The 23,194-nt window shown below is 46.0% G+C and overlaps 9 protein-coding genes across 9 annotated transcripts; 5 read left to right on the top strand and 4 right to left on the bottom strand.

The window, feature by feature from the left end:
- Positions 1-345: 345 nt before the first annotated feature.
- On the bottom strand, positions 346-3,469 carry TCA9 (Succinate--CoA ligase [ADP-forming] subunit beta, mitochondrial; the record flags this gene model as incomplete). The annotated part of the gene is made up of 11 exons (XM_033567419.1): positions 346-480; positions 540-832; positions 885-931; positions 990-1,535; positions 1,607-1,706; positions 1,768-1,840; positions 1,905-1,988; positions 2,084-2,129; positions 2,755-3,111; positions 3,164-3,258; positions 3,335-3,469. The coding sequence occupies 11 exons, from the start codon at positions 3,467-3,469 to the stop codon at positions 346-348; spliced, it is 1,911 nt and encodes a 636-aa protein (XP_033429414.1).
- Positions 3,470-6,978: 3,509 nt separating this feature from the next.
- Positions 6,979-7,969, top strand: HPT1 (xanthine phosphoribosyltransferase; the record flags this gene model as incomplete). The annotated part of the gene is made up of 5 exons (XM_033567418.1): positions 6,979-7,011; positions 7,197-7,303; positions 7,383-7,695; positions 7,756-7,868; positions 7,921-7,969. 5 exons carry the CDS (start codon positions 6,979-6,981, stop codon positions 7,967-7,969), a joined length of 615 nt encoding a protein of 204 aa, XP_033429413.1.
- A 609-nt stretch (positions 7,970-8,578) lies between these two features.
- ATNIH1004_002732 (dolichol-phosphate mannosyltransferase subunit 3) lies at positions 8,579-9,010 on the bottom strand (the record flags this gene model as incomplete). The annotated part of the gene is made up of 3 exons (XM_033567417.1): positions 8,579-8,740; positions 8,821-8,889; positions 8,963-9,010. The coding sequence occupies 3 exons, from the start codon at positions 9,008-9,010 to the stop codon at positions 8,579-8,581; spliced, it is 279 nt and encodes a 92-aa protein (XP_033429412.1).
- A 587-nt stretch (positions 9,011-9,597) lies between these two features.
- Positions 9,598-11,826, top strand: ATNIH1004_002731 (putative GTP binding protein; the record flags this gene model as incomplete). The annotated part of the gene is made up of 5 exons (XM_033567416.1): positions 9,598-9,967; positions 10,022-10,156; positions 10,242-10,361; positions 10,411-10,545; positions 10,598-11,826. The coding sequence occupies 5 exons, from the start codon at positions 9,598-9,600 to the stop codon at positions 11,824-11,826; spliced, it is 1,989 nt and encodes a 662-aa protein (XP_033429411.1).
- A 1,952-nt stretch (positions 11,827-13,778) lies between these two features.
- On the top strand, positions 13,779-16,024 carry ATNIH1004_002730 (ABC1 kinase family protein; the record flags this gene model as incomplete). The annotated part of the gene is made up of 3 exons (XM_033567415.1): positions 13,779-14,324; positions 14,403-15,745; positions 15,847-16,024. The coding sequence occupies 3 exons, from the start codon at positions 13,779-13,781 to the stop codon at positions 16,022-16,024; spliced, it is 2,067 nt and encodes a 688-aa protein (XP_033429410.1).
- A 631-nt stretch (positions 16,025-16,655) lies between these two features.
- On the bottom strand, positions 16,656-17,770 carry CYC3 (holocytochrome c synthase CYC3; the record flags this gene model as incomplete). Its single annotated transcript, XM_033567414.1, has 3 exons — positions 16,656-16,899; positions 16,968-17,623; positions 17,681-17,770. The coding sequence occupies 3 exons, from the start codon at positions 17,768-17,770 to the stop codon at positions 16,656-16,658; spliced, it is 990 nt and encodes a 329-aa protein (XP_033429409.1).
- A 708-nt stretch (positions 17,771-18,478) lies between these two features.
- Positions 18,479-19,430, bottom strand: UBC6 (ubiquitin-conjugating enzyme E2; the record flags this gene model as incomplete). Its single annotated transcript, XM_033567413.1, has 3 exons — positions 18,479-19,205; positions 19,268-19,347; positions 19,404-19,430. 3 exons carry the CDS (start codon positions 19,428-19,430, stop codon positions 18,479-18,481), a joined length of 834 nt encoding a protein of 277 aa, XP_033429408.1.
- Positions 19,431-19,775: 345 nt separating this feature from the next.
- Positions 19,776-21,647, top strand: sam50 (SAM complex subunit SAM50; the record flags this gene model as incomplete). The annotated part of the gene is made up of 4 exons (XM_033567412.1): positions 19,776-19,808; positions 19,931-20,047; positions 20,193-20,379; positions 20,434-21,647. 4 exons carry the CDS (start codon positions 19,776-19,778, stop codon positions 21,645-21,647), a joined length of 1,551 nt encoding a protein of 516 aa, XP_033429407.1.
- A 402-nt stretch (positions 21,648-22,049) lies between these two features.
- On the top strand, positions 22,050-23,079 carry ATNIH1004_002726 (transporter YIP1; the record flags this gene model as incomplete). Its single annotated transcript, XM_033567411.1, has 2 exons — positions 22,050-22,415; positions 22,477-23,079. The coding sequence occupies 2 exons, from the start codon at positions 22,050-22,052 to the stop codon at positions 23,077-23,079; spliced, it is 969 nt and encodes a 322-aa protein (XP_033429406.1).
- Between the last annotated feature and the right edge of the window lie 115 nt (positions 23,080-23,194).

Here is a 23,194-nt window from a genome sequence, read left to right as displayed (position 1 = left end):
TCTATGATAAAGATACCCCTTCCCGTTTTCCCTTGAGGCTAGTACACACCATTTCTATCTTCATCCCCGCTCCCTTTTCCGCTTCCCCACATATTATTCTCCATGTGGTATAATATCATTGTTCGTATTATGCTTTGAATGAGAGAAGACATAAGCCAAGAGAGGTAAAAGGGTGCAAAAAGCCACCACTCCATAATCTCTATTAGCTTTCCTCTCTGATCCACGGTATGTCGCCTCCTACCTCGATCTTGACTTCCTTGACAGACGGATGAGGGAAGAGAAAAAATAAACAAATCAAAACTAGCAATACAAAATAAGGAACAATAGGAAATTCTAATATATAGCTTAAATTCCGAGAGTGAACTCGACACCAACGTCGATTTCACGGGCCATCTTGACGACCTTCGAGAATTGAACTGACTTCTCAGCAGCATTCTGGAGGTCCTCCATAGAGAAGATTTTGAGACCGGATTCGTTGATCTGCCAAAAAAGAAAGTCAGCATACTGGACCACTCTTCAAGAATTTTATTTGATCATACCAGCTTGTGAGCTTGTTCCATATTGGTGCCTTGCAAACGAGCGACGATAGGAGTACGCAGGCCCATCTCCTGCACCACGTTGATCAAACCCTGGGCGATGGCGTCGCAACGAACGATACCTCCGAAGATGTTGACGAAGATAGCTGACACCTTGGGGTCGCTAGTGATAAGCTCGAAAGCGGACTTGATAGCAGCTGGGGTAGCACCACCACCAACGTCGAGGAAGTTGGCGGGGCTGCCACCGTTAAGCTTAATGATGTCCATAGTGGCCATGGCAAGGCCGGCACCGTTGACTACAGATGCTATTAGTATAATTAAAAAAGAAAGTGATTTTTTAATGCTTACCCAAACATCCGATATCGCCGTCGAGCTTGATGAAGTTCAATCCGTGTCTATTCCGAAAGTCAGCACCTGCACTACATAGAAACTACACGGGAACAGTTGACGTACTCGGCAGCCTTGACCTCGTCGAGATCTTCCTGAGTGGTGTCTCTCCACGAGAACACCTCCTTCTGTCTAAATTCTGCGTTGTCATCAAAGCCCAATTTGGCGTCCATAGCCATGACTTGGTGGTCAGAAGTCTCCGACAGAGGGTTGATTTCAATCTGGGTAGCATCCTTCTCGATAAAGACCTTGTACAATTTCTGAATAGTCTCCTTGGCCTCCGGAATGCACTGTTCAGAGAAGCCTAGCTCAGTAGCAATCTTGTTGGCAATGGCATCGGTCACGCCAACATTGATATCAATGGGGGTGGTAATAATAGCTTCGGGGCTCTCCTTGGCCACAGCCTCGATATCCATTCCACCTTGCGAAGAGGCAACAATTACTGGGGACTGAGACTGACGATCCATGAGAACAGCAAGGTAAAACTCGCGGCGAGCAAACTTGCGCTCGCAGATGTACACCGAGTTACAGAGACGGCCAGCAGCGCCAGTTTGTTTCGTAATAAGTTTCCGGCCGATCATCTGGCTAGCGAACATCTTGGCTTCGGTAGGCCTACCGGGATTGCTCACGTTAGAAATGAGCAAATAGACTCGTTTCCTTAGCTTTGGATCCAGAGAACTCACGAATATATGACACGCACACCGCCCTTGAGGCCATTATCAAAGGTGCCTTTACCACGGCCACCAGCGAGGACCTGTGCCTTGATGACCATGTCATCGTTACCTGACAGGCCGCGTCTTAGTGCGTCACGACCTTCAATGGGTTCTGCTGGGTAGAAATATACCGAGGGATTTGGCAACGGCTTCAGCTTCCTCTGCCGTGCGAGCAACCTCGCCCTTAGGCATTCCGATACCATACTATTTATTATATCAGCATCCTTGGCAAGCGGAAGATATGAGAAAATATGTTCGTTCTCCGTACCGACTTGAGGAGGTTCGCAGATAAATATTCATGAATAGACAGGTTTCTCTGCTGGCCGCCCAGGCGGGACGGAACGGATGTCCCCTACAGGATCACGAGCAATTGTGTCAATAATCAACCCGCAAAATTTAAATTTAAATATGATGAGTCGGATGAGGAACTAGCCCATGAAATCTTACCGTCGCAGCTCTGAAAGCTGCCGCAATCGGTCTGCCGCGAGCGAACCTGAACATGGTGAACAGTAAAATTGAAAGAGGGGAGAGTAAAGGGAAAGAACAAAAACGAGGTCAAAGACGAAAAAAAGACAAAAGTGCAAGTGACCTGGAGAGAGTGACGTGTCGCCAGGGAAGAGGGGGTGGGTTGGGGAGAGTTATAGGAAAACAGCTTTCTTTTGCACTCTGGGGATGATATTCTCTCTTTGCTTGGAGTACGACAAGCCGTGGTCACCTGATGAGCCAATGGGGTACATCTCGGGATGACTAACCCGGCTTGGGTTCCCGACGCGAATAATTCGGAACAAAATGAAACCATCATTTAAACTACAAGCGGCGTAAAACACAATTCTCTCCTGGAAGGGACGTTGAGAAGCATCTTGTATAGTAGGCATAGATTATGGCTTAGTCTAACTATGTTGATTAAGTATACAGCATGCACACTCTTATCTTGCTACTTCGACAATAACGGCAGATGATTTAAACGATATCAAATTTTGAGATAGTAAGATTAGACCGACTCCCTATCTGTAGGTTGCATAGCAAAACAATGGAAAACTACAAGCACTAACAGACGGCTTTCCAAGGCCTATAACATGTGATCAAGTCTAGTCTCTGGCCATTTATTTTCCACTTACTTTTTGTGTAGCTTATTCAGCTTGAACATTCTAACCATAATGCGTTGGAACAAGCCAGTCCACGCCCAGCCCCCAGTCAAAAACCAGACCAGCCAGCTTTTGTTGCCTTCCCAAATCCAACTCTTTCGGCCCTTTGCCCATGGCCATAGCCAACGCCATGGTGCAGGTCCATATAGAACTTGTGCGACAACACTCCTTGCATATGCCGCATGCGGCATCGCGCCATCCTGACTGTGTGTCACACGGCGATTATACTCGTCTTCAATTGGAGCATACAGCGAATTGGGTACTAAAGTACGTTCGACGCGGGCAATGCGAGACTGTACACCGCCGGTAATAACTGTGGTAACATTCACCCTGACAAGAATAATATTAGAAGTGGATTTAAAGCCGGAAAAAAACAAAGTACCCAAATGGTGCTAATTCCACACGTAGGGAATCGCTAAACGAGTGCAGCGCAGCTTTGGAGGCATTGTAAACTGAGCCAAAAACATAAGGAATGACCTAGTATATAGCGTCAGCAATATGACTAAGTGCTTCTAGCAGCAGTTAAAATAGTTGCATATGTGGGAAAACTAACACCTGCAACTGACCCAATTTGCACAATGGTACCATTGGCCTTCATGAGGAGTGAAAGAAAGGTTTTACACATGCGGATAACTGCAATAAAGTTGGTTTCAAAGGTTGCTCGGGCTTCCGATATATCTACTTCCATTGCAGGCACAGTATAATCTTTAAATCATGAGTAATCTAGGCATGATTCTTAAATTCAACACTGAAACTTACTTCGTCCACTTAACGTAAATAGTTAATTTTTTTTTTCCAGCCAGGACAGGGAGGGGGTTAGGGATGCTTGGATCACTCACGCGTTATTAACCAAATAATCCAACCCTCTCTCCCCGATTCTTCTCCCTACTTCTGCATGGCATATTTTGACACTGTTTTCATCATCTACAACAAGGCTTAGGGTCTCAATCCCAAGAGTTGCTAAGTCTTCGATTGATTTTGTATCTCGAGCAGTTGCGAAGACACGTAATCCATGGCGATGGAATTCCCGCGCAAGTGAATTTCCTATGCCTCCTGGTGAACACCTAAACAGTAAATAGAATGAATGAAATTAGTTACAGACAAGCCAAGTATTAAGCAGGTTAAATTGGGACATAAGCATATAACAAGATATTATTAATTTAACTCACCCAGTGATCAACACAGTCTTCCTTTGATCTTCTGCAGATGCCATGATGCTGACGCTCTTGGTCCAAAATCAAAGACTTTATTCGAGGAGGGCAAAGAGCGAAGAAGACAAAGAAACACAATCCGTCCGTTATTGTCTAGGTGCTTTAGCTGCAGATCTAGTACCTAAGGAATGCCTCGGTTGCCAGTACGAAGTCCTAATTAGGCCACCCGTGAGAAAGTGGGTCTTGAGAATTCACTTCCACTGGGCCTATTTCACCCTTACAATGGCTACTGGAGGGATTGCCAATGTTCTGCATACAAGTAATACCTATCATTCCCGCTCTAAGGTATTGTTAGTTATGCTAAGGAGCGAATAGTACCTACCATATAGATTCCGAGGGCTAGACACCATTGGGGTCATTGTCTTCTTGTTGAACATTTGTTTCTATTTAATTATCTGGTGCCTGTTGCTTCTGCAGTTTTTTGCAGTTTTTTTAGTACCCTTACACTTTCAGGGCATCAATTTTGCATCGACAGAATCTCCGTTTGTCCTGGCCTCCGTAGTCTTATTTGGTGATCAACATTTCATAATATGGATCGGACAATACTGGGCCGTAGCTTGCACATTGTTTTGGATTGATGCGGCACTGGCTGTAATTTTTGCAGCGGGTATTTATCTAGGCTCTTGACTTACTGCAAGGCATCATGATCTCCGTGATGCTAATGGAGCATAGGTGGTCAACGCTAACGTTTACAATTGCCCAGCTGATACCTATTTGAATGTTCCCAGCATATCCGTTGTAGATAATTGGGTCCTCATGCTGGCATTCAAAGATCTGAAATTAAGCCTTCTCGTTCATTTCCCATTATCATCAGGGGGACGACTATTCAAGGAATCGGATTCTTGGTCTCCTTGATGGTGTATTCAGCCTTCATATATCGCCTTATGTGGTAAAATTTCCCCAGGGAGAATGTACAGCCTGGTATATTCGTTCTGTCGGTCCTAGCGATTTTAAGGTTGCGGGAATTGTGAATTTACGGCCGCTCAAGCGAAGAGGTGCTTCCCGAATAACTTTTGGGCAATGGACCTCTAGCTGAGGATATTTTGAAAGTAGTGGTCAATTTTGTATCCTTATGACTATGGGGATACATAACATTTCATTTTTAATGATGATGTTCTTTGATAATAGCCTGAAGCTGACAATCCCCATCGATAGGCCAGCAATTTTCTTTTTCATAGCAAGTTTCGCACATTGATCAGCAATCGGTTCGGGCCGGATGGAATTCTCTATGGGATGTTTTTTGCTTATATTTCCAAATACTGCATTGGTTACAGCAAACATTTCTATTGGAGATGCATTTTCCTGCCAATTCTAATCATTGGCTGTGCCATGGTTATCCCTCTTATACTGATGTATTAATTTGTGGTTAGCATGATGATCTGTACACATTGTATTGCTGAAATTCTTTCGCCTCAGAAAAGTGAAGACACAGATGAGGGTGGCTTTGAAATTAATAAAATTAAACCGGAATCACTAGGGGAGCCTTGGGTCAATTTGAGAGAGTGTTTGTGTTTGGCTTATGAATAACGTAATCGGTAAGCGAGCGCCGCATGAAAGCGAGCGCCGCACCTTTGTATTCCATATAAAATGACACTTTTTGAGAGTCTAATATCTCAACAATAAAGCACCTAGGGGACATAAAATTAAATATACAGTATAATATAATACAGTGTATATATATATTAAGCAGAGAAATTTCCAGAATGAATATTTCTCCAGGTAAGATAAATTACAGCTGTATTTTTTATACTTTCAGTTGTCCTAGTATTTAAAGCCAAGAAAACTACCTAAAAACATGAAAATATAAAAACACCCTTTTAGAGTTCATATATATGTTACTATCTTATCAAGATGTTTCTATATCTACTGGTGGTTGAGATATTAAGGTTTCAAAGAGTGCCATTTTATATGGAGTACAGAAGTGCGGCGCTCGCCTTCAATGCGGCGCTCGCTTACCGATTACGTTACTTCTACAAAAATACTATTACATAAGAAACCCAGTTTGTTAATTTATTTTATTTTGATTGTCCTTTGTTTATAAGCTGTGACTTCCTAATTACTACTTAGCTACTGTACGAAAGAACTATGTTCCAGAAATTAATACAGTTATGATCCTGGGAGGACATGATTCTATAGACAATGTCAAGGAACAGCCTAATGGAGGCTGGAAATGGACAAGCTATGTCATGTGGATCTAATGCTTACCTAATACATAAGTAATAGTTAGGTTAGTTAGTTAACTTAGTTAACTAGTTAGTTAAGTAACTACTTGGTGCAAGGTCTACTTATCTCATAGCTTGGGTAGAATGCCTAGGACCATGGAGGTGGTGTCTTACACAAATGTGCATTGTGTAGAGCAAAGCAAAGCATCTCAGCAGTATGCCCAGAAAACTACAACCATTTTAATAAGCACTGAATATTCCATACCATGCGTAATTAGTACTCTGAAAACCTAGCAGCTAGTAGTATACTACCTACGAGATACTTAACATAAGAAAGTAGGTACTAGGTAAGTAACGTTAAATTGCTGGGTAAAAGTACACGCTACACAATACGTACATAGGGGCGGGTATGTACTGTGAAATAGTATTTTCCGTACAGGATGGCTAGAGTAGACTCCTAAAATAATAGCTCCCGAATAGTCAGTTTCTGATAGGCCACTACTCCACAACTTTATACCCAATACAGTTAGAGTATGAAGGGTCTCCCTTACCATGATCTTGTGTGGCGCTCCTGGGGAGCACAACTTTAACTTGTAACATAGGTAGTACAAAAAAAAAATTTCCTTTCTTACCCCTCGTGTGCTGTCTTGTCGGCTGGCTCCAACGCTTGGATTGTCTTCTGGACACCCACAAATTACTGGGATTGGAAGATCTTAGTGCATATATTCTAGCATAAAAGGGACTAAAAATCAGAACAAAAAAAGTATTGCTATACGATTATTACTTGTGGCTTCTCGTCCTCTTTCACAGATACAACTATCAAAATGCCACAGAAAGTCTACGTCACCTACAATCAGGTTCGCTAATCCATCCTGTCTTCATCGCATCTGCTTTTGTTACTCTCATTACTTGCAATGTACCTCCCTTGCATGTATAATGTGCATGTTGCATGCAGGTGTCACAGCATTGTCGGATGAGCTTATACTTTCAAAGCGTCTTCAGGTAATGCTGGAGCAACTAGCTAATGACATTGACTTGACAGGTGCACAAGCTATGTCAAATATCTGCTGATCAGATCCTGAATGGATTCCATCCCAACCTCATGATCGCTATTGGTGGTGGTGGCTACGTCCCCGCTCGTATTCTGCGGTATGATAGACAGGAAGAATCACTGTGCTTGAAGAAGTGCTTTCTAACCTAGGCCCTTTCTGTTTTTCTTTCAAACCAGATCTTTCCTTAAACGCCCTGGTGAGCCCAACATTCCCATCCAGGCCATCGGTCTATCGCTTTATGAAGATCTCGGTCGTGGTGATCCGGAAGAAGTCCCTGGAACAAAGGTTACCCGCACACAGTGGCTGGACCTAAGTTCTCTGGAGATGGCAAACCTTATTGGCAAGAACATTCTCATCGTTGACGAGGTCGATGATACCCGGACGACGCTGGAATATGCTGTTCGTGAGCTTCAAAAGGACGTGGAATTGGCTCAGAAGCAGCTCGGACGAGAAGGCGAGAAGACGAATTTCTTTGTTTTTGTCCTTCACGTATGTTGCTTTTATTACTCTAGTTTCTTATCTCCAGTCCATTACTTAACAGTTATACAGAACAAGAACAAGTCAAAGAAGGGTGTACTGCCTGCTGATATGATGGAATCTCACCGTTATCATGCAGCAGTCACGACCGATGATGTTTGGATTTGCTATCCATGGGAGGCCAAGTACGTGATCGAATTGGAACCTGCATACATAGTAGCTAATGAAACTTAACAGGGATATTGATGAGCATGACCGATTCGCTGAGGAGAACCCGCTCGTCTAAATCTTTTCATCATTGGCTCCTAGCCTCGCCATTCATTCTGAATTCAGAATGACGCTCCAAAATGTTATCTTGCACCCATACATACTTGCACATAGTGTTTTAACTCGATTGACCCATATATGGTATGCCATGTTACGAACGGTTTCCCAACGATATCGATAGAAGGTAGAAAAAAGAAAGGTATAAAGAGAATAAAAAAAATACAAAAGGAGGGAAGGGGTTGGGCTTGGGATGTCCATATGGTTAGCCTTTTATACTTCCCTTCCACCGCCTTTTTTTTTGGTGGCGTTGTTAAACGTTTCTACCAAGGTACAATACATTGATAGAATTGGAGTTTGCTTCATTGTCAGACAAATTTTGAGTGGTGGTTTCAGGTTGAGGAAACCACCAAAAATAGACGTGTAGCATGTGTGCTGCGAATTGAATAATACTATCAGTGCCTTGCACTATCAGAACCTATACCATATCAACATCCTTTGCAAACGCAATGACTATGAATACAACAGACGTTATATACGTGGAAGGCTTCAACTCAAGCCCATTCCTGACCAGGAGGACGATTAAACCTCGCATTTGCTTCAGAGCCATAATATACAAACATGAAACCATTTAATCAACATCAACATTCTGTGTGCGCAATTCGGCCTTGGCTTGCTCGATCTCCTTTTGTAGCTCTGCATGCGCTTCGGGGACATCATTGAAAGTTAATATTGCCAATCCCAATCGTCCTAACAGGTAGCATCCGAAACATATCAAGGCGTAAAAGGGAAGCTAGTGGAATTACGCAAATATCAGCGGGACAGGAAGGAAAGGGACAGGAATATGTTGGCAGGCTAGGACACAAGACATACAACAGGGATGACTTCATTCTGAATGGTCTCATTTAGGGGAACAAGGCCGAGGTATAGGACAAGATAAAGCTAGAGTTGGAAACAAAACGAAAAGATACCCATATTAGCTACAGTCCTAGATATAGGGGTACTTGTAACATACTGAAGAGACAAGGAGAAGAACAGAGAGAGTCTGCTGGGCGCGAGTCATGATGGAGAGAAGGCACAGGTGGAGTTCTTTTAGGGGGAAATGCAGACAAATATCTATAATAAGGGGAAAAGAATGAAAACTAGATTGGACGAGAAGCAAGAGAGCGCGTGCGGGTTTAATTAGGAATGCGGGTAAAGAACTGCAGGATTCGTAAACGAAACGACAACCGCAGTAAGGCCAAGTTGAACCTCTCGCCCTAAGTTTGACCGCTTCTAATTTTGCCGCAACCACCCACGCCAGACAGCTTCGTAGCTAAGTCAATAAGTTTCTTTTACCGCCTCTCAGTTTATAGGTACTGAAACCGCAATATTATCTGCTGCCGCAAAGATACTCAGTATTATGCTAATATATTCCATTTGAAGTCTATCGATTGTTCTATTACGGGGCTTTCAGGGCGCACACCCTTCTGACTGTGAGTGGATTAATCAAGATCGTACTCCACAACGGAGGCTGATAAGCCTCTTTGAAACTAAGGTGCTATTGATCAAGCCGATCTTCCTGTCGTGGATTGAGGATTTGAAATCGAGCTACTTCTTATACATTTCCTATCTGTCGACAGAGGTACCCTGAGAATGACTGACATCCACATGTCAATAAACAGAGATGCTGATGACATAGCCCCGCTGAACATACAAGCTCTGAATTATGAAGGAGTGGAATGCCCGTCTTTGCAGGAAATAATATCTGGGTTGAGACCAGCTACAGTGGAATCTGTACCAAATGAGCCTCTGTCACTTGCAGAGCAAAAATCCCTTTTCAATTCTTTGCAGGGCATTATCAAGGAGGCGGATTCTACTGCTGCAGATGATGCAATTTCTGATACAGAAGTACCGCCTTCGTTTCAACATGTCGATACACCTTTTGGAGGCGTAAAAAGTATCTTACACCAGTTGTTAAGCTGCAGATCGCTGTATACAGCGCGAGCTGCCGAGGTCTTAGCGAATGGCAGTAGAAATCGTATGTTACATCACGATTAGGACCAGCCAAGGCTCCCTTGTTAACTCTTAGCAGCATCATGGCGGCTCCCGTTTGGACAAACCGGGATTTTGAATTTTTTCCTTGAACTCGTTGCTTCGAAGGGAAACGTAGACACTACCCTTTTGCTTCATTCTCTGCGATTGATTGGCAACTGCTGCGCAGATACTGGTGAGTTTTGTTCTACCTATCAGTGGCTCTCTTATGGTATACATATGTATAAACATATACACACACATATATTAACCAGGTCCAGATGAAAATAGGATGGCTGTCGTAAAAGACAACTATACTGCTGCTATCCTCCAGCACTTACTGAATTCTGGTCTCATCCAAGTGGTTGTACCAGTTATATATAACCTATGCGTCGATTTTGGTAAATTATTGCTCTTTTTCTTTGCACTGTATTTTCTAACAAGACCTAGAGCCTGCCCAGACTCAATTAGCTGCAAACAAAATAGTATATATTCTTCTAAAGTTAATAAAGGACGATGCATTCAAAGCCAATGACGCTCTGCTCAACTTTGCCTACGAGCTGATGGAATTGACTATGGAGCAAGGTATTTTGTATACTTTATATTCCCCTTTTTTCACTGTCTAACCGAAATGTAGAACAAGGGATAGAAGCATCCCCTGATGCAACAGTACTGTTCTTAATAGAGCTGGCAACTAATGAAGAGTTAACTTCTACAGTCAGCCAGTTTTCTTGTGTTGCTAATTGCCTTACGAGCGTCTTAGAAACCAAACGCTTCCAGGATCTGTGTTTGTCAAGGCGCATGTTATCCAATGTGTTGCCGGTGCTCACTCGAGCAGTAATGCTTGGAACCAATGCTTCCAACGAGGATAGTCAAAGGCTAGCCCAATTACAATTGAAGATCAATCAGACACTGTCAGAGGTGTCCGCGTCACCGATTTTTGCAGAAAATTACCCACTTGGCTCTAGTTTATCACTGGTGCTGAAATCCTGGTTGGCGACAACCGATGATCAGCTTCGGATATGTTCATGTGTCATGCTCGGTAATTTGGCGCGCTCAGACGCAGTGTGTGAACGTATGGTTAAAGAGATGGGAATACATCAAGGTTTAATATCTATTCTCAACAGTAGGGCCAGAGGTACCGTCCTTCATGCTGCCTTGGGGTTTCTGAAGAATCTGGCAATAGCTGGTGATAATAAGCTGCATTTGGGAGCAGCGGGTATTATCCCGGCGATCTCACGCCTATGGAGCTACGAGACATTCCCACAAGTCCAGTTTGCGGCAGTTAGCATTGCACGACAGTTGGTTATATCATCGGATGAGAATATAACCCGTTTGCTGGAAACATGTTCGGCAGATCAAGATGCGTCATCTCAAGAATTGACCTATCTGACACTGCTTGTTTCACTTTTTGAGAAAACAGACTCAATTCCCATTAAGATCGAGATCGGGCGTCTTGTTGCCTCTATATGCCGCACTATCACACCAAGGGCTCGAGAACAGGACCAGGTAGCGGAGTCTCTTCTTGAACGTCTCTTTACTCTACATAAGGGTGTCGCACTTCCTATTGGTGCTATGATTACCCAATCACAGTGGTCCGTTGTCAGGAGTGAAGGCTGGTTTGCTCTAGCCTTGATGGCATGGAGTAAGCAAGGATCCGCTGCCGTTGCAAAATGTTTTCAGACAATGAACCTCCTCTCCTTACTTGAAGAAACTCTGGGCAGGCAAATTACTGATTTGGACAGCGAGGAGGAGAATCTGCAATTGATTAAGGATCGAGATAATACAGTCATCCTTGTCCAGGAGTTGCTGAGAAATGATGTAGGCCAACTGAAAATCCCCTACTATACTTCCACTGTGTGCTAATTCATTTTTGTTGAAGCCTAACATAATACCTACCTCTTCGAAGCCTACAATACAAGGCATAATGAATCAGTATGTTTCGCATCAGTTGAAGCACACAAGGGAGGACTGAGTGTGCTCTTCAATTAATACCATAAGTGTGTACATTGGCAGGGTCAATTTGAAGTCCGTTCACCCAAAATTCTTCTCCCAGTCAATACGTATTGTAAGATTCCTGAAGCCTATTTTTTTTATTTTTTATTTTTTTTTTTTTGGCAGGGTGAGGCTGGTAAGGGAAATCACAGTGAACTTATTCATCTATAAAATGAATGAAGGCACATGATGTCTACAACAACTTACGTCGTGTCTAAGCAAACCTTCTCCTTGACGTAAGCTTCGTAATGCTGAAGAATATCAGTTGTTTCCAGCCCTTCAAGACTCATGCCTGTTGTATAATGGGCCACCAGGCCTTTCCCATCGATAATGGTATATCGGCTAGTACCACTGATCTCTCCTATTATCCTTGACGCTAGATCGTTTACGAGGCCTTGCTTAGTGGCATGGTGGGCTATGTCGCTCACCACCCCAGAAGAAGCATAAAAAGTTCTGACTGGCAGTTTCCCTCGGGTTTGCCCACATGGGAAACTTGTATCGATGTAGGTTGCCTGGTTCAAGGTGCTGCAGGAGAAAGTAAGTTGCTGGGTATGGACACTCCAATCGTCTAGTCCAGGCCCGTCCGCAATGTACATGGAGGTGCCGATTGGCGTTCGATCGGCATCAGCATCACTCGAAAGGAGCCGGCGGTGGTTACTGGACGGAGTAGGAAAGCCTTTCATGACCTTAAAGTCAATGGGGCGTTTCCAGTGTGGGAGGCTTGTAGCACACCAATCTTGGGATAGAGTAGATTGAGATAGAGTTGGAGGCACATGAGTCAGTTCTGGAAGATAGGGTAAAGCGACCCCGGAGTGACTGTGAAGTGCTTCAAGAGCTGCTTGATTGATGACATTTGCCGAGATCACTGATGTCCCTGGATAGTCGAGCTTTGTTTGACGATTATCGGGATGATGTGGGCTCTAGAAAAACATCACCATCGATCCAGATGTATATTGAATCCCCTCCCAGGTGTTTAGACTCCAAGCTATCACTAGATTGCCAAATATTATATAAAATGGTCTATTCACCACAGATGTGAGTCACTCTAGGCTACCAGTATGATTTGTCTGAGGGATGAAAGATACTTAAGTGGTCGAGAAATCTGTGGTTGTAAACAATGTTCCGCTTGGAGCAGAGTTAGCACATGATTACTCTTGATCAGCGTTTCTCTTTTCTTTTCTTTTCATTCTTGTTTTAAGGGGCAGGTTACCTGTAAGTAGCAATCCAATATCCTTGTTCGCTCATGGTGATGGAATGGCACAAGAGCAATAAACTTCATGCCCCCAGGCTTTGTGAAGTGTGACCTAAGCCCTACGAGAACACAAAGGCGCCGTAGGGCTCTTCTGGACAAAGGCAGAGAGGAGCCCCAGGTCAAGAAGGGAGAACTGTGTGGAGTAGATTCTGATAAATACCACTATCAGCCAATATAGCTGACAATGCACCAAATAAACACGGATACCCAAGGCCGAGAGTGGGAGTCTCTGTCTTCCTGTGATTCGACATTGCGACTATACTCACGGTGTCCGTCTCGAGTCGCCAAACATGCAGATACCTATGACCAAGTCAATACATATGTACTTATTATATGGCGAGCAACAGACACTAGGCGCTTCGGTTTCTCATCTGCTTTCGGGCGTTCCAACGGACTTGTAATACAGAAACAGCCAGCGTTTGATCATTGCTTGGCGATGGCGTCGCTCTAACACGTGCAAAACTGCCGGCTTCCCGTCTGGTTGAACCCTACCAAACCTCATTATCTATCTACCCCATTCCATTGCTGATGATACTTTGGCCCCGCTACGAGTTGATACCCCCGCTGGAACATGAGGACGGCTGTCCTCTTTAGCCGATTCTGCTTGGACCGTGGTGGAAATGCGCGGTTCTTGTCCCGATCCGTGTTCCCTCGTCGACCGCGCTTGAATTACTCGCGATTATTATGGCAGCAGGGTTTCTGGAAACGGCCACAGAAACGGGGACATGCGACAGGAGCTATATTGCTTGCTTCCTGCACCCCGGGTATATTTTTGAAGCTTGCAGAAGAAGGTGATAGGGGTCAGGAGACAAGAGAAACGCAGATACTAGAGCTCTCCCGAGAAGAAACGAGACAAAGCATCGCGGAAGATTTCCAGGTTCTGCCAGGTCTTAGACAGTCCCTTTTTGCCTTCTGGTACTACTATGTGTACGACCCAATTGCTACAGGATGCAGATTTATTCATCTGGTCCTCGTCTTCCTACCGGTAATCCTCGCAACACCAGCTGTATGGCTTGGGAAGCGGGTTAATGGTCGGAAAGGTGTTCGGACGGGGGCTTTATGGTGGTACAATTATCTTGTCAAATCAATGGAATGTGCGGGACCAACCTTCATCAAGGTACGCGTTTCACCATGCCCCCGCTTCTTGGATCCCATGAAGGCATGAAATGCACTAACCGATATAATCTCCTACCAGCTTGGACAATGGGCGGCGTCGCGAACTGATATATTCCCTCCCGAAATGTGCAACTACCTGTCCTCTCTGCATTCCAACGCTCCTGCGCACTCATTGCACGATACTAAGAAGATCATAAGCAAGGCTTTCAATGGGTTGGCGTTCGAGGATATCTTTGAAGAGTTCCAGGAGGAGCCTCTAGGAGTAGGAGCTATTGCTCAGGTCTACAAGGCGAAACTGAGACCAAATTTGGCAGCGACCTGTGACCAGGATCTCATCCCTCAGCCGCAGAGCTTGCGGAGTAAGGTTCGAAAAAATGTCGATGCATTAGTGAAGAGTACTCCTCAAAGAGTTCCATCATCCTATGTGGCTGTCAAAGTGCTTCATCCCAAAGTCGAACGTGTGATCCGGAGGGACTTGAAGATCATGTCGTTCTTCGCCTCCCTGGTAAATGCTATTCCGACCCTGAACTGGCTCTCCTTACCGGATGAAGTCCACCAGTTTGGAGAGATGATGAAGCTTCAATTAGACCTCCGCGTTGAGGCTAGTAACCTCGTTATCTTCCGAGAGAATTTCAAATTGCGTACTACCGCTTGGTTTCCATACCCATATCTGGATTACAGCACCCGTGAGGTGCTTCTGGAAGAATTTGCACAAGGTATTCCTTTGTCTAAATTTTTGGATGCGGGAGGCGGGGTCTATCAGCAGGAGGTTGCTAATGAAGGTTTGGACGCATTCCTCCATATGCTGCTAATTGACAACTTTGTCCACGCGGATCTCCATCCGGGTAATATTATGGTACGGTTTTACCAACCAAGTGAACTGGATCTTTCGCTTCGCAAACACACCCGGGCAGCCGATGCACCGACCGCGGCAGATGTCGATGTGGCAGAGAGAGTACTTGCACGCCTGAGACCATGTGCTCATAATCAGGAGGACTGGGAAAAGGCGCTAGGTCAACTGAATGTGGAGGGTTATCGTCCCCAGCTTATCTTCATAGATACCGGCCTAGTCACGCAACTCAATGACGTAAATCGAAAGAATTTTCTGGACCTTTTCCGTGCTGTCGCGGAGTTTGATGGCTACCAGGCGGGCCAGCTCATGGTTGAACGATGCCGTCAGCCAGAGGAGGTCATTGACCCAGATGTTTTCGCCCTGAGAGTGGATCGACTTGTCCAAAGCGTCAAGTCCCGAACATTTGCACTAGGTAATGTGAAGATCGGGGACGTTCTAAGCGAGATACTATCTATGGTACGAGCCCACCACGTTCGACTTGAAGGGGATTTTGTCAACGTCGTCATATCGATCCTTCTCCTTGAAGGCATTGGAAGGAGCCTTGACCCAAATCTCGACCTTTTCAAGAGGTAGGTAGATTATTCCTTCCTAATACTAGAGTACATTATACCCTAGGAATACGTGCAGTGGTTGACATTGTTGTTTGTTTTCTTTCCCTCGACTTTTTTAGTGCCCTCCCCATCTTGCGGACTCTCGGATCCAACACCACTTTCTTGAAATCCGTTCGATCTGGTGACACTTCCATGCTTCGCGTCTGGGTAGGACTTGAGGCGCGTGGATTACTCCAAGCCAGCATCGAAAGTGTGGAACAATGCGTCAAATACGACCAGCTCTCCCCTAATATTTGAAAGTACCGCCGCTAATAGGAAAAGCACCATAAATAGACAACAACCTCTGGAACATTGACGTATGATTCTTTTCGCGCAGATCCCCTGGAGATAGACATGTATATTCCCGGAGGCAAGATGTGCAAGCCTACATGAAATTAAACCCTACGGGCATCTCCAGGGCCTGTCTTGGGAGGAATTATATACCAATATCAGCAGACGGCTGACTTAAGAATATGCTACAGTAGCAGTAGTCTATTGTCATAAAGATAAGACATGTGTATATACAACTTGTCAGGCGAAGTTTAAAAAAAAAAAAAAAGGTCATATAAGTAGTACACCCCTTATACAGCGAAAAAATGAAAAAGAAAAAAAGAGAAAGAAGAAAGAAAACAAGAACTTGTCGAAGCAAGCCATTCCCAAACCAAAACTATAGGCCCCATGATGCTTCATTATGTATATTCTGGCACCGAAGACCATTGCAGGTGAGAAGAGTTGCATCGTGATAATGCAAAGAACCATACATAAGATACACTAGATGTGAAAAGACCTTCAGACGCCTGCGCCTCCATTCTTCCTTTCTGTTCCAAATATATAGTGGAGAATTAATTTAATGGCATACGGTTTGGTTTTGCAGTCGATTCATTCAATTTCAGCTGTTCTCTCGAGCTGCACCACCGCTGGCTCGCCACCAGACATCTCCCCCCCATCTCATCAATCGCTCAACAGCAGCTGTCGGTGTATCTAAGGCCGGTCTGATGTCCAAGTAAAATACGGGCTCCCCCGTGGGCTCCGGGGGCCCGGAGTAATAGTCTATTACATACCGGACTTCCTTTGGGCCGGAGGGAGTTTGTCGTAAGACGAACCAGTCATGTCGATCAAAAGGAGGGCTTGTCCTATGAGTGATGCGTTAACTATGTTAACTACGTTAAGAACCCATATAATAGAACCAGGAAATACTAACCCAAACTTCGCCGGGTATAACCAACCAAGAGCTTGAAGTATCTGTGCCTTGGGTGTTAGCTCCTGAGGCCGGCCCTTGAACCGAACGAGACTTGGTTTGCTGCTGTTAGCAGCGCCCGTCAGCTCGTCTCTGGCAGCATCCAGAGCAATATTCTCCTCGCCGCGTCGACACTTATTCCACCCTTGCATCAGACCCCCGGCAAATAAGCGCTCCCAACCCTCAATCTCTTCCCAGGCACCCTCGTTCAAGAAATTGTGTACTGCGACCATCGCCTCGACGGCATCTTGTGGAGTATCAGTGTAGCCTTTGCGTAGCATGGCGTTGTACATTTGTTGGGGAGAGGGATACTCCCAAAGACCGTTTGAATCACCTCGTGGAATCGAAGAGGTTTCACGGTCGACAGGGAGATCAACCGTTTGGTTGGGTGCCCGTTCTTGGGAAATTGACGAGAACATGTAGTTCAATGGATTTAATTTGGACAGAGTTGATTTTTTACTGTCGAAAGTAGCTGGTGTTGGTGGATCGGAAGGGTTGGTCTTAGGCGCCACATAGAATGGGGATTCTGTAGAGCGGACTGGGCAGGCACTGCGAGCTTCAGGTAGAGAAGAGGACACCGAAGAAGGCGCCGAGTTGGACGTATTCATCGGACATCCCGGCTGTAATCAATCGTTAGACGTCTCAGCTATTATGCTCAGCCATACTTTTATACTGACAGCAGGAGAGGCATCCGACAATGACGGGGAAAGCGGAACAGGGTGAGTGGTTAATAAGTTTGGCGCAGAATCTGCCCAGAACCAACCCATGGTACGCAGAGTATGAGGTGAAAATCAGAGGGCAGGAAAACACAGAAGGACAAGCCTGTTAGGGAATAGCGATAATGGTCGATAGAACAATAGTAGATGGATATTTTTTTTGGTTGAAGTCAACGGCGGCGGAGTTCCAAAGAAAAAGAGAAAAAAAAAGGACCGATGACATAAGATGACAGCCAATCAAATCCGCTATATTGCTACCAAGGTAGGAAGGTCTATACAAGTGCTCTCCTAGTACAGGAAGTGCTTGCTTCTATTGCCAACAGATGTATGTACTATACAATTAATTGATGGAACTCATATCGGAAATACATTGTCCCTTCGTGATCAACTAACCCCTGCCCTCCTCATTTGCTTCTTCTCTTCTAGGACTCATAGAAGAGAAAAGAAAAAGCAGCAGAGGTAAGGAGAGAACGTGTGTGGAGAGAAAAACCTGAACGCCTTCCGTTCACTAGACGCCTGTAGGTCGTCTCTCTAGACGCGCCTAGCCCAGTGTTGACCTACCCGAACCACGGTATAAAACAGAATAAATAGAAAGATAGATAGGTGAGGTTGGGGGAGAGAGCCGAAAACTGAGATCCCAAAGAAACCACAGGCAGTCAAGCCAGGGAATCGAATGGCGCTTTGATGGTAGGTAGCATCAAATGCTATCCAGAAGTAAACCCAACAAATCATGGCTTCCAAAGCTTCAAAGGAGCCAGCTCAGCCCTGCACATCATTTACCAGCCTTGTAAGAAGAGCATACCCAAATACAATTGCAAGACCAAGCCAGATTTTGTTCCGCCGAGCCCAGCTCTGACCTGCTTCTCGTGCAACATGGCCGCCTTCCATTACGGCCCCAAATCTGGGTGCACTTCCATTCGGACGTCTGCGAAGAGCACTGGTTTCGGGAGAGCATTTCGTAGTAGCGGAGCCAAGTTCAGGGATCAGTTGGCCAGTGTTGGTGTCAATACGATTGTCCTTCATCCACTTCCAATTCTCCTGGTCTAATTCTGGCCATTCCGTGCGGAACTTCAAGCCCCCATCTCCAGCCTTAACATTGTTGATCCCCTTTGTACTAGGAGTTATTCCCGGTGTGATACTGACGTGAGAACCTCCACCAGTAGAATTCCACCATCTCGACCGTGCAGCCAGCACTCTTCGTTCTGCCTCCGAAGCACTAACACTACCGGTCGTCATTTCCTCACTAGTCATGAAAGATAGTAGCCCGATGAGAATCGTAGAGACTTCCCAGGCTGGGTTGAACGACTTCGGATGGAAGTCACTGATGCTGAGACATAGCCGGGCTGATGGTTGGAAACGACCGCTGGGTGTGTGCATACGGATAGCCGGTGGGGCAAATGGGTATTCAGGGGGAAACATTAGGGTGCCCCAATACTGGCCATTCTCGTATGGCGTCCCAGGCGGGCCGGTAAGGATGTAATGCCATCTGGGAAGCATTTTAGTCTTTGATCCCACAATTTGAACCCGCTATAATAGCTCCAGTCTTACTCAAGAATATTGGACTCTGACGGATGTGCCACAATGAAAGGTGGGGGGTTCTTTTGAATATTCCGGTACTCACGAGTAAGCTACAGGGTAGTTAGCATCGACAATAAGCTCGCATTTTAAGAAATCTAACGCTTACCCTTTTGAAAGCCGCCTTTGTCGCCATTTTGGACGAGCTGTACAACTGGACTTAACAGCGCGAGATTCCCCTAGAGCAGAAAACGCCTAGGACTGATTACTGCGGCGTTAGCTAGATGAGGAGTAGGTTGATAGACAACACCTGATCCTGCAAAAAGTAGCTGGCACAGTAGATTTCCCATCGAACTAGATGGAAGGCAGGATGGTGAGTGTGCACTCGATGGTAGAATGAATGGTGTTCAGGAGTTCCGCAAGACCCATCGTCACGTGGGGAGCCGATGGCTTCATCTTCACATTGGCCGCTCGGAATAGTCAACCATACTCCGAGAAATTCCTCCCCTCAGGGTCACTCTGGCCGTTGTCCACCACCACAATGTCCTCTATTATCTCTGCTGAGGATGAAGATGTATGTTATCTTTTTTTTTTTTTTTTTTTTTTTTTTTTGTTTTGGATGGAGGGTCTCAATCTTTCAAGCTCCTCTCTAAACTCGCTCTTTAGCTAACTACTCTGCTTCTGCGTTGCTTCTAGATCTTTGAACGTCTTCAACAGCGTGCCGATCCCAAAGTCCTGGAGGAACAGCAAGAAGCCATCAATGAACGAGTCCATGCAATTTACCAAAAGGCCCAAGCCCGTCTGGGGGAATTGGTAAGCCATTGTCCCCTTGGATCCTTTAGATGTCTCTCACTAGGAGTATCCTATCCAAATTTAAAATATATATATATATTAAATAAATATATAGAGAGAGGGAGGGAGAGAAAGAGAGCTGACCAATGCGGCTGACCGATATCAGATTGACCAAAATTCCACCTTGCCATGTGCTATTTCCTCAGTTCAGGTTCTTAACGCTCACCAGACGCGTAGAAGATTCCTAGAACGCATATTTAATCCGTTGCTGAGTACTCACCAAACTAGACACTATACACTCTCCGAGGCCTTGCGAGAAATCTCAGCACGTGCGGACAAACTCAGCCGATTTGGTTTGTGACCTACAGGACCACTGCCTTTTAGCGCTGGACCTAATTCGTATGCAGACATTTTCCAACAGCCAATTTCAGTGTACCTTGATCAGTCTCCAGATTCGGACCTTCGAACCGGTCTACCGAATCTCGATGTTTATGTTTCCGTAAAGGAAAAGCCACGTGTGCTGCTGAAGACTGGAACAGATCTCGGGAACACAGAAGGATCTGCCTACGGCAACCTGCTTTGGCGCAATGTGTTCGGAGGCGCTGAGAATTTGAACTTGAATGCTTCCCTAGGCACTAGGACAAGGTCCGCTTATCAAGCCACTTTCGAGACCCCTATTCTTAGCGACCCGAATTTCCGTTTGGAGATTGGTGGGATCGCCAGCTCGACCCAAAAGTCCTGGGCTAGCCATGAAGAGGTCCTAAAAGGTGGCTGGAGCAAACTTCGTTGGATGAGTGAATCCGGCCATCGTCACGAAGCTGGCTACAATTGCTTCTGGAGACAGATGACGGGTCTGGCTGAAAATGCCTCTCCCACGGTTCGGGCGGACGCCGGTGACAGCGTGAAGAGCAGTGTTTTCCATAGTTGGACAAAAGACGGAAGAGACAACTCCCTTCTTCCATCTCGTGGCTATTATGCTAAAGTATTCAATGAGCTGGCCGGTTGGGGTCCCCTTAAGGGAGATGTCTCATTTTGGAAGTCGGAAGTCGAAACGCAGGGCGCAGTTCCGATTCCAATCCCAGGAATTAAAGGTGAAAGTGGCATTAGCCTGACCGCTGGGCTTCGCGCTGGACTTTTCTACCCCCTTGGACTTGATTCAAATCCGACCCCTCAACTGTCTCGCACTAATGACCGCTTTCTTCTCGGTGGCCCGACAGACGTTCGTGGGTTCCGTCTCTGTGGCCTTGGACCCCATGACGGAGCGGACGCAGTTGGAGGAGATGTTTATGCCGCAGGAAGTGCCAATTTACTCCTTCCCCTTCCCCGCGTGGGTGCTGAAAGGCCTTTGCGGCTGCAGGCTTTTGTGAATGGTGGCCGCCTGTTACCTCTACGGACAGCCCAGAAGAGCACCCCTACTACCAACGCCGAGGTGGCGAACGCAATGGCGTCTACAATTTCCGAGTTGAGAAATGGCCTGCCCAGCCTTGCAGCGGGGATTGGGCTCGTCTACGCTCACCCGGTTGCCAGGTTCGAGCTGAATTTCTCCCTGCCGCTGGTACTGCGGAAAGGCGAGGAAGGCAGGAAGGGGTTACAACTCGGAATTGGCATTAATTTCCTGTAGAGAATCGTGGCCCCTCCCCTTATATCAATAGAGTTTTGTTCATTCCTACCCTTAGCGCTTGGCATAGGAGGGCTTCCAGATATAAAGCTCGCGAGAATGGGCTTCGAACTGCGGGAAATACAGGAAAAGGTATTCCGAATGTCTATGCTATAGCCATAGAGATCCCTATTGCAGGTACTAGCTACGTACCGTAACTATAACTTATGTACAGAATGCGATGACTAAGTATTGTAAATACGGTACCACCCTGCCGACAGCTGTTCCCTCTCATCCTCCCTCTCCTACTCTCCCTTTTCCCCTCCTATTGGGAGATTTACTCTCATTGCAAATACCTCTCCAAATTACTCATCTACACACGTATTCCCATTTTAATCCCTCTCATTGAGCTTCTCGTTGGCTGCAATGGCCCAATATTTCTCGCAGCAGCAACAGCAGCAGCAGCAACCGTACGGAGCCCAGGCCTCTGCACAGAACCTTCAGTTCTACCCTTCCTCGTACACTTCAGTTTCGGGCCATACGACCCCTTCACAGGCATCTTATGGCGGCTTCGCTTCGGCCCCTAATGCAGGCGCGCAGACATATCCTATGGCAGGGGTATCTGGTGGATATGGTGGCTTCGGGTCGGTGGCCGCTGGAGTAAGCGGGAGGATGGGCGAGCAGAGTGGGTTGCGGATGGGATGGCTGGCTGCTTTTGGTACCGAAGGATACGATGGGGAACCGCCGTTGTTGGAAGAGCTGGGAGTGAATTTCGAACATATCCGGACAAAGGTTAGCTAGCTGGTACTATGCACTTCTCTCTGGCCAAGAAAACTGACTTTATGACTGATAGACGTTGACTGTGTTGAATCCATTCGCCCGGATCGATCAACATCTCATGGACGATAGTGACCTCTATGGAGCCCTGCTCTACATCGTTCTCTACGGAACGTTCCTTCTCCTCTCAGGAAAAGTATTCTACGGCTATATCTACGGTGTTGCGGTCTTCGGAACCATAGCTTTGCATTTGATCCTCAGCCTCATGTCCCCGGCTCTCGATACTGTTCCCACGTCCAACGCTGCGGACCCCACGAACTACGACCCTCACCACAAACCTACCATGTCTAACGCCTCAGCTGCCGGTCATTTCTCTGCCACTCTCACTTTTCCTCGCTCAGCTAGTGTGCTGGGCTACTGTTTCTTGCCGCTCGTATTGACGAGTTTGATTGGAATTCTCATACCCATGGATACCATGTTCGGGTACCTGTTGACAACCGCGGCGGTGGGATGGTGTACGTATAGTTCTTCGGGGATGTTTTGTGCTGTGGCGCGTATGCGGGGAATGAGAGGCCTGGTCGCGTATCCGCTGGCGCTATTCTATGTCGTTTTTGGCATTATGGGCATTTTCTCTTCGCGTGGGAGTGGAACTCTGGCCGCTAAGACAGGTGCTGCGTGAGAGACCTTGCGGCACCGCGACTGGTGTATCCTACGTTGGTGCGGTATAGCTACGCCACTGGCACATTCAGTGGATAGTTGTTTTGAGTCGTCCCACCTACCTTGTTACGCTAAAT

Source organism: Aspergillus tanneri, assembly GCF_003426965.1.
Source record: "Aspergillus tanneri strain NIH1004 chromosome Unknown AapTan_1_pilon_pilon_pilon, whole genome shotgun sequence".
NCBI lineage: Eukaryota > Fungi > Ascomycota > Eurotiomycetes > Eurotiales > Aspergillaceae > Aspergillus > Aspergillus tanneri.
This window is presented reverse-complemented; position numbering and strand designations above follow the sequence as displayed.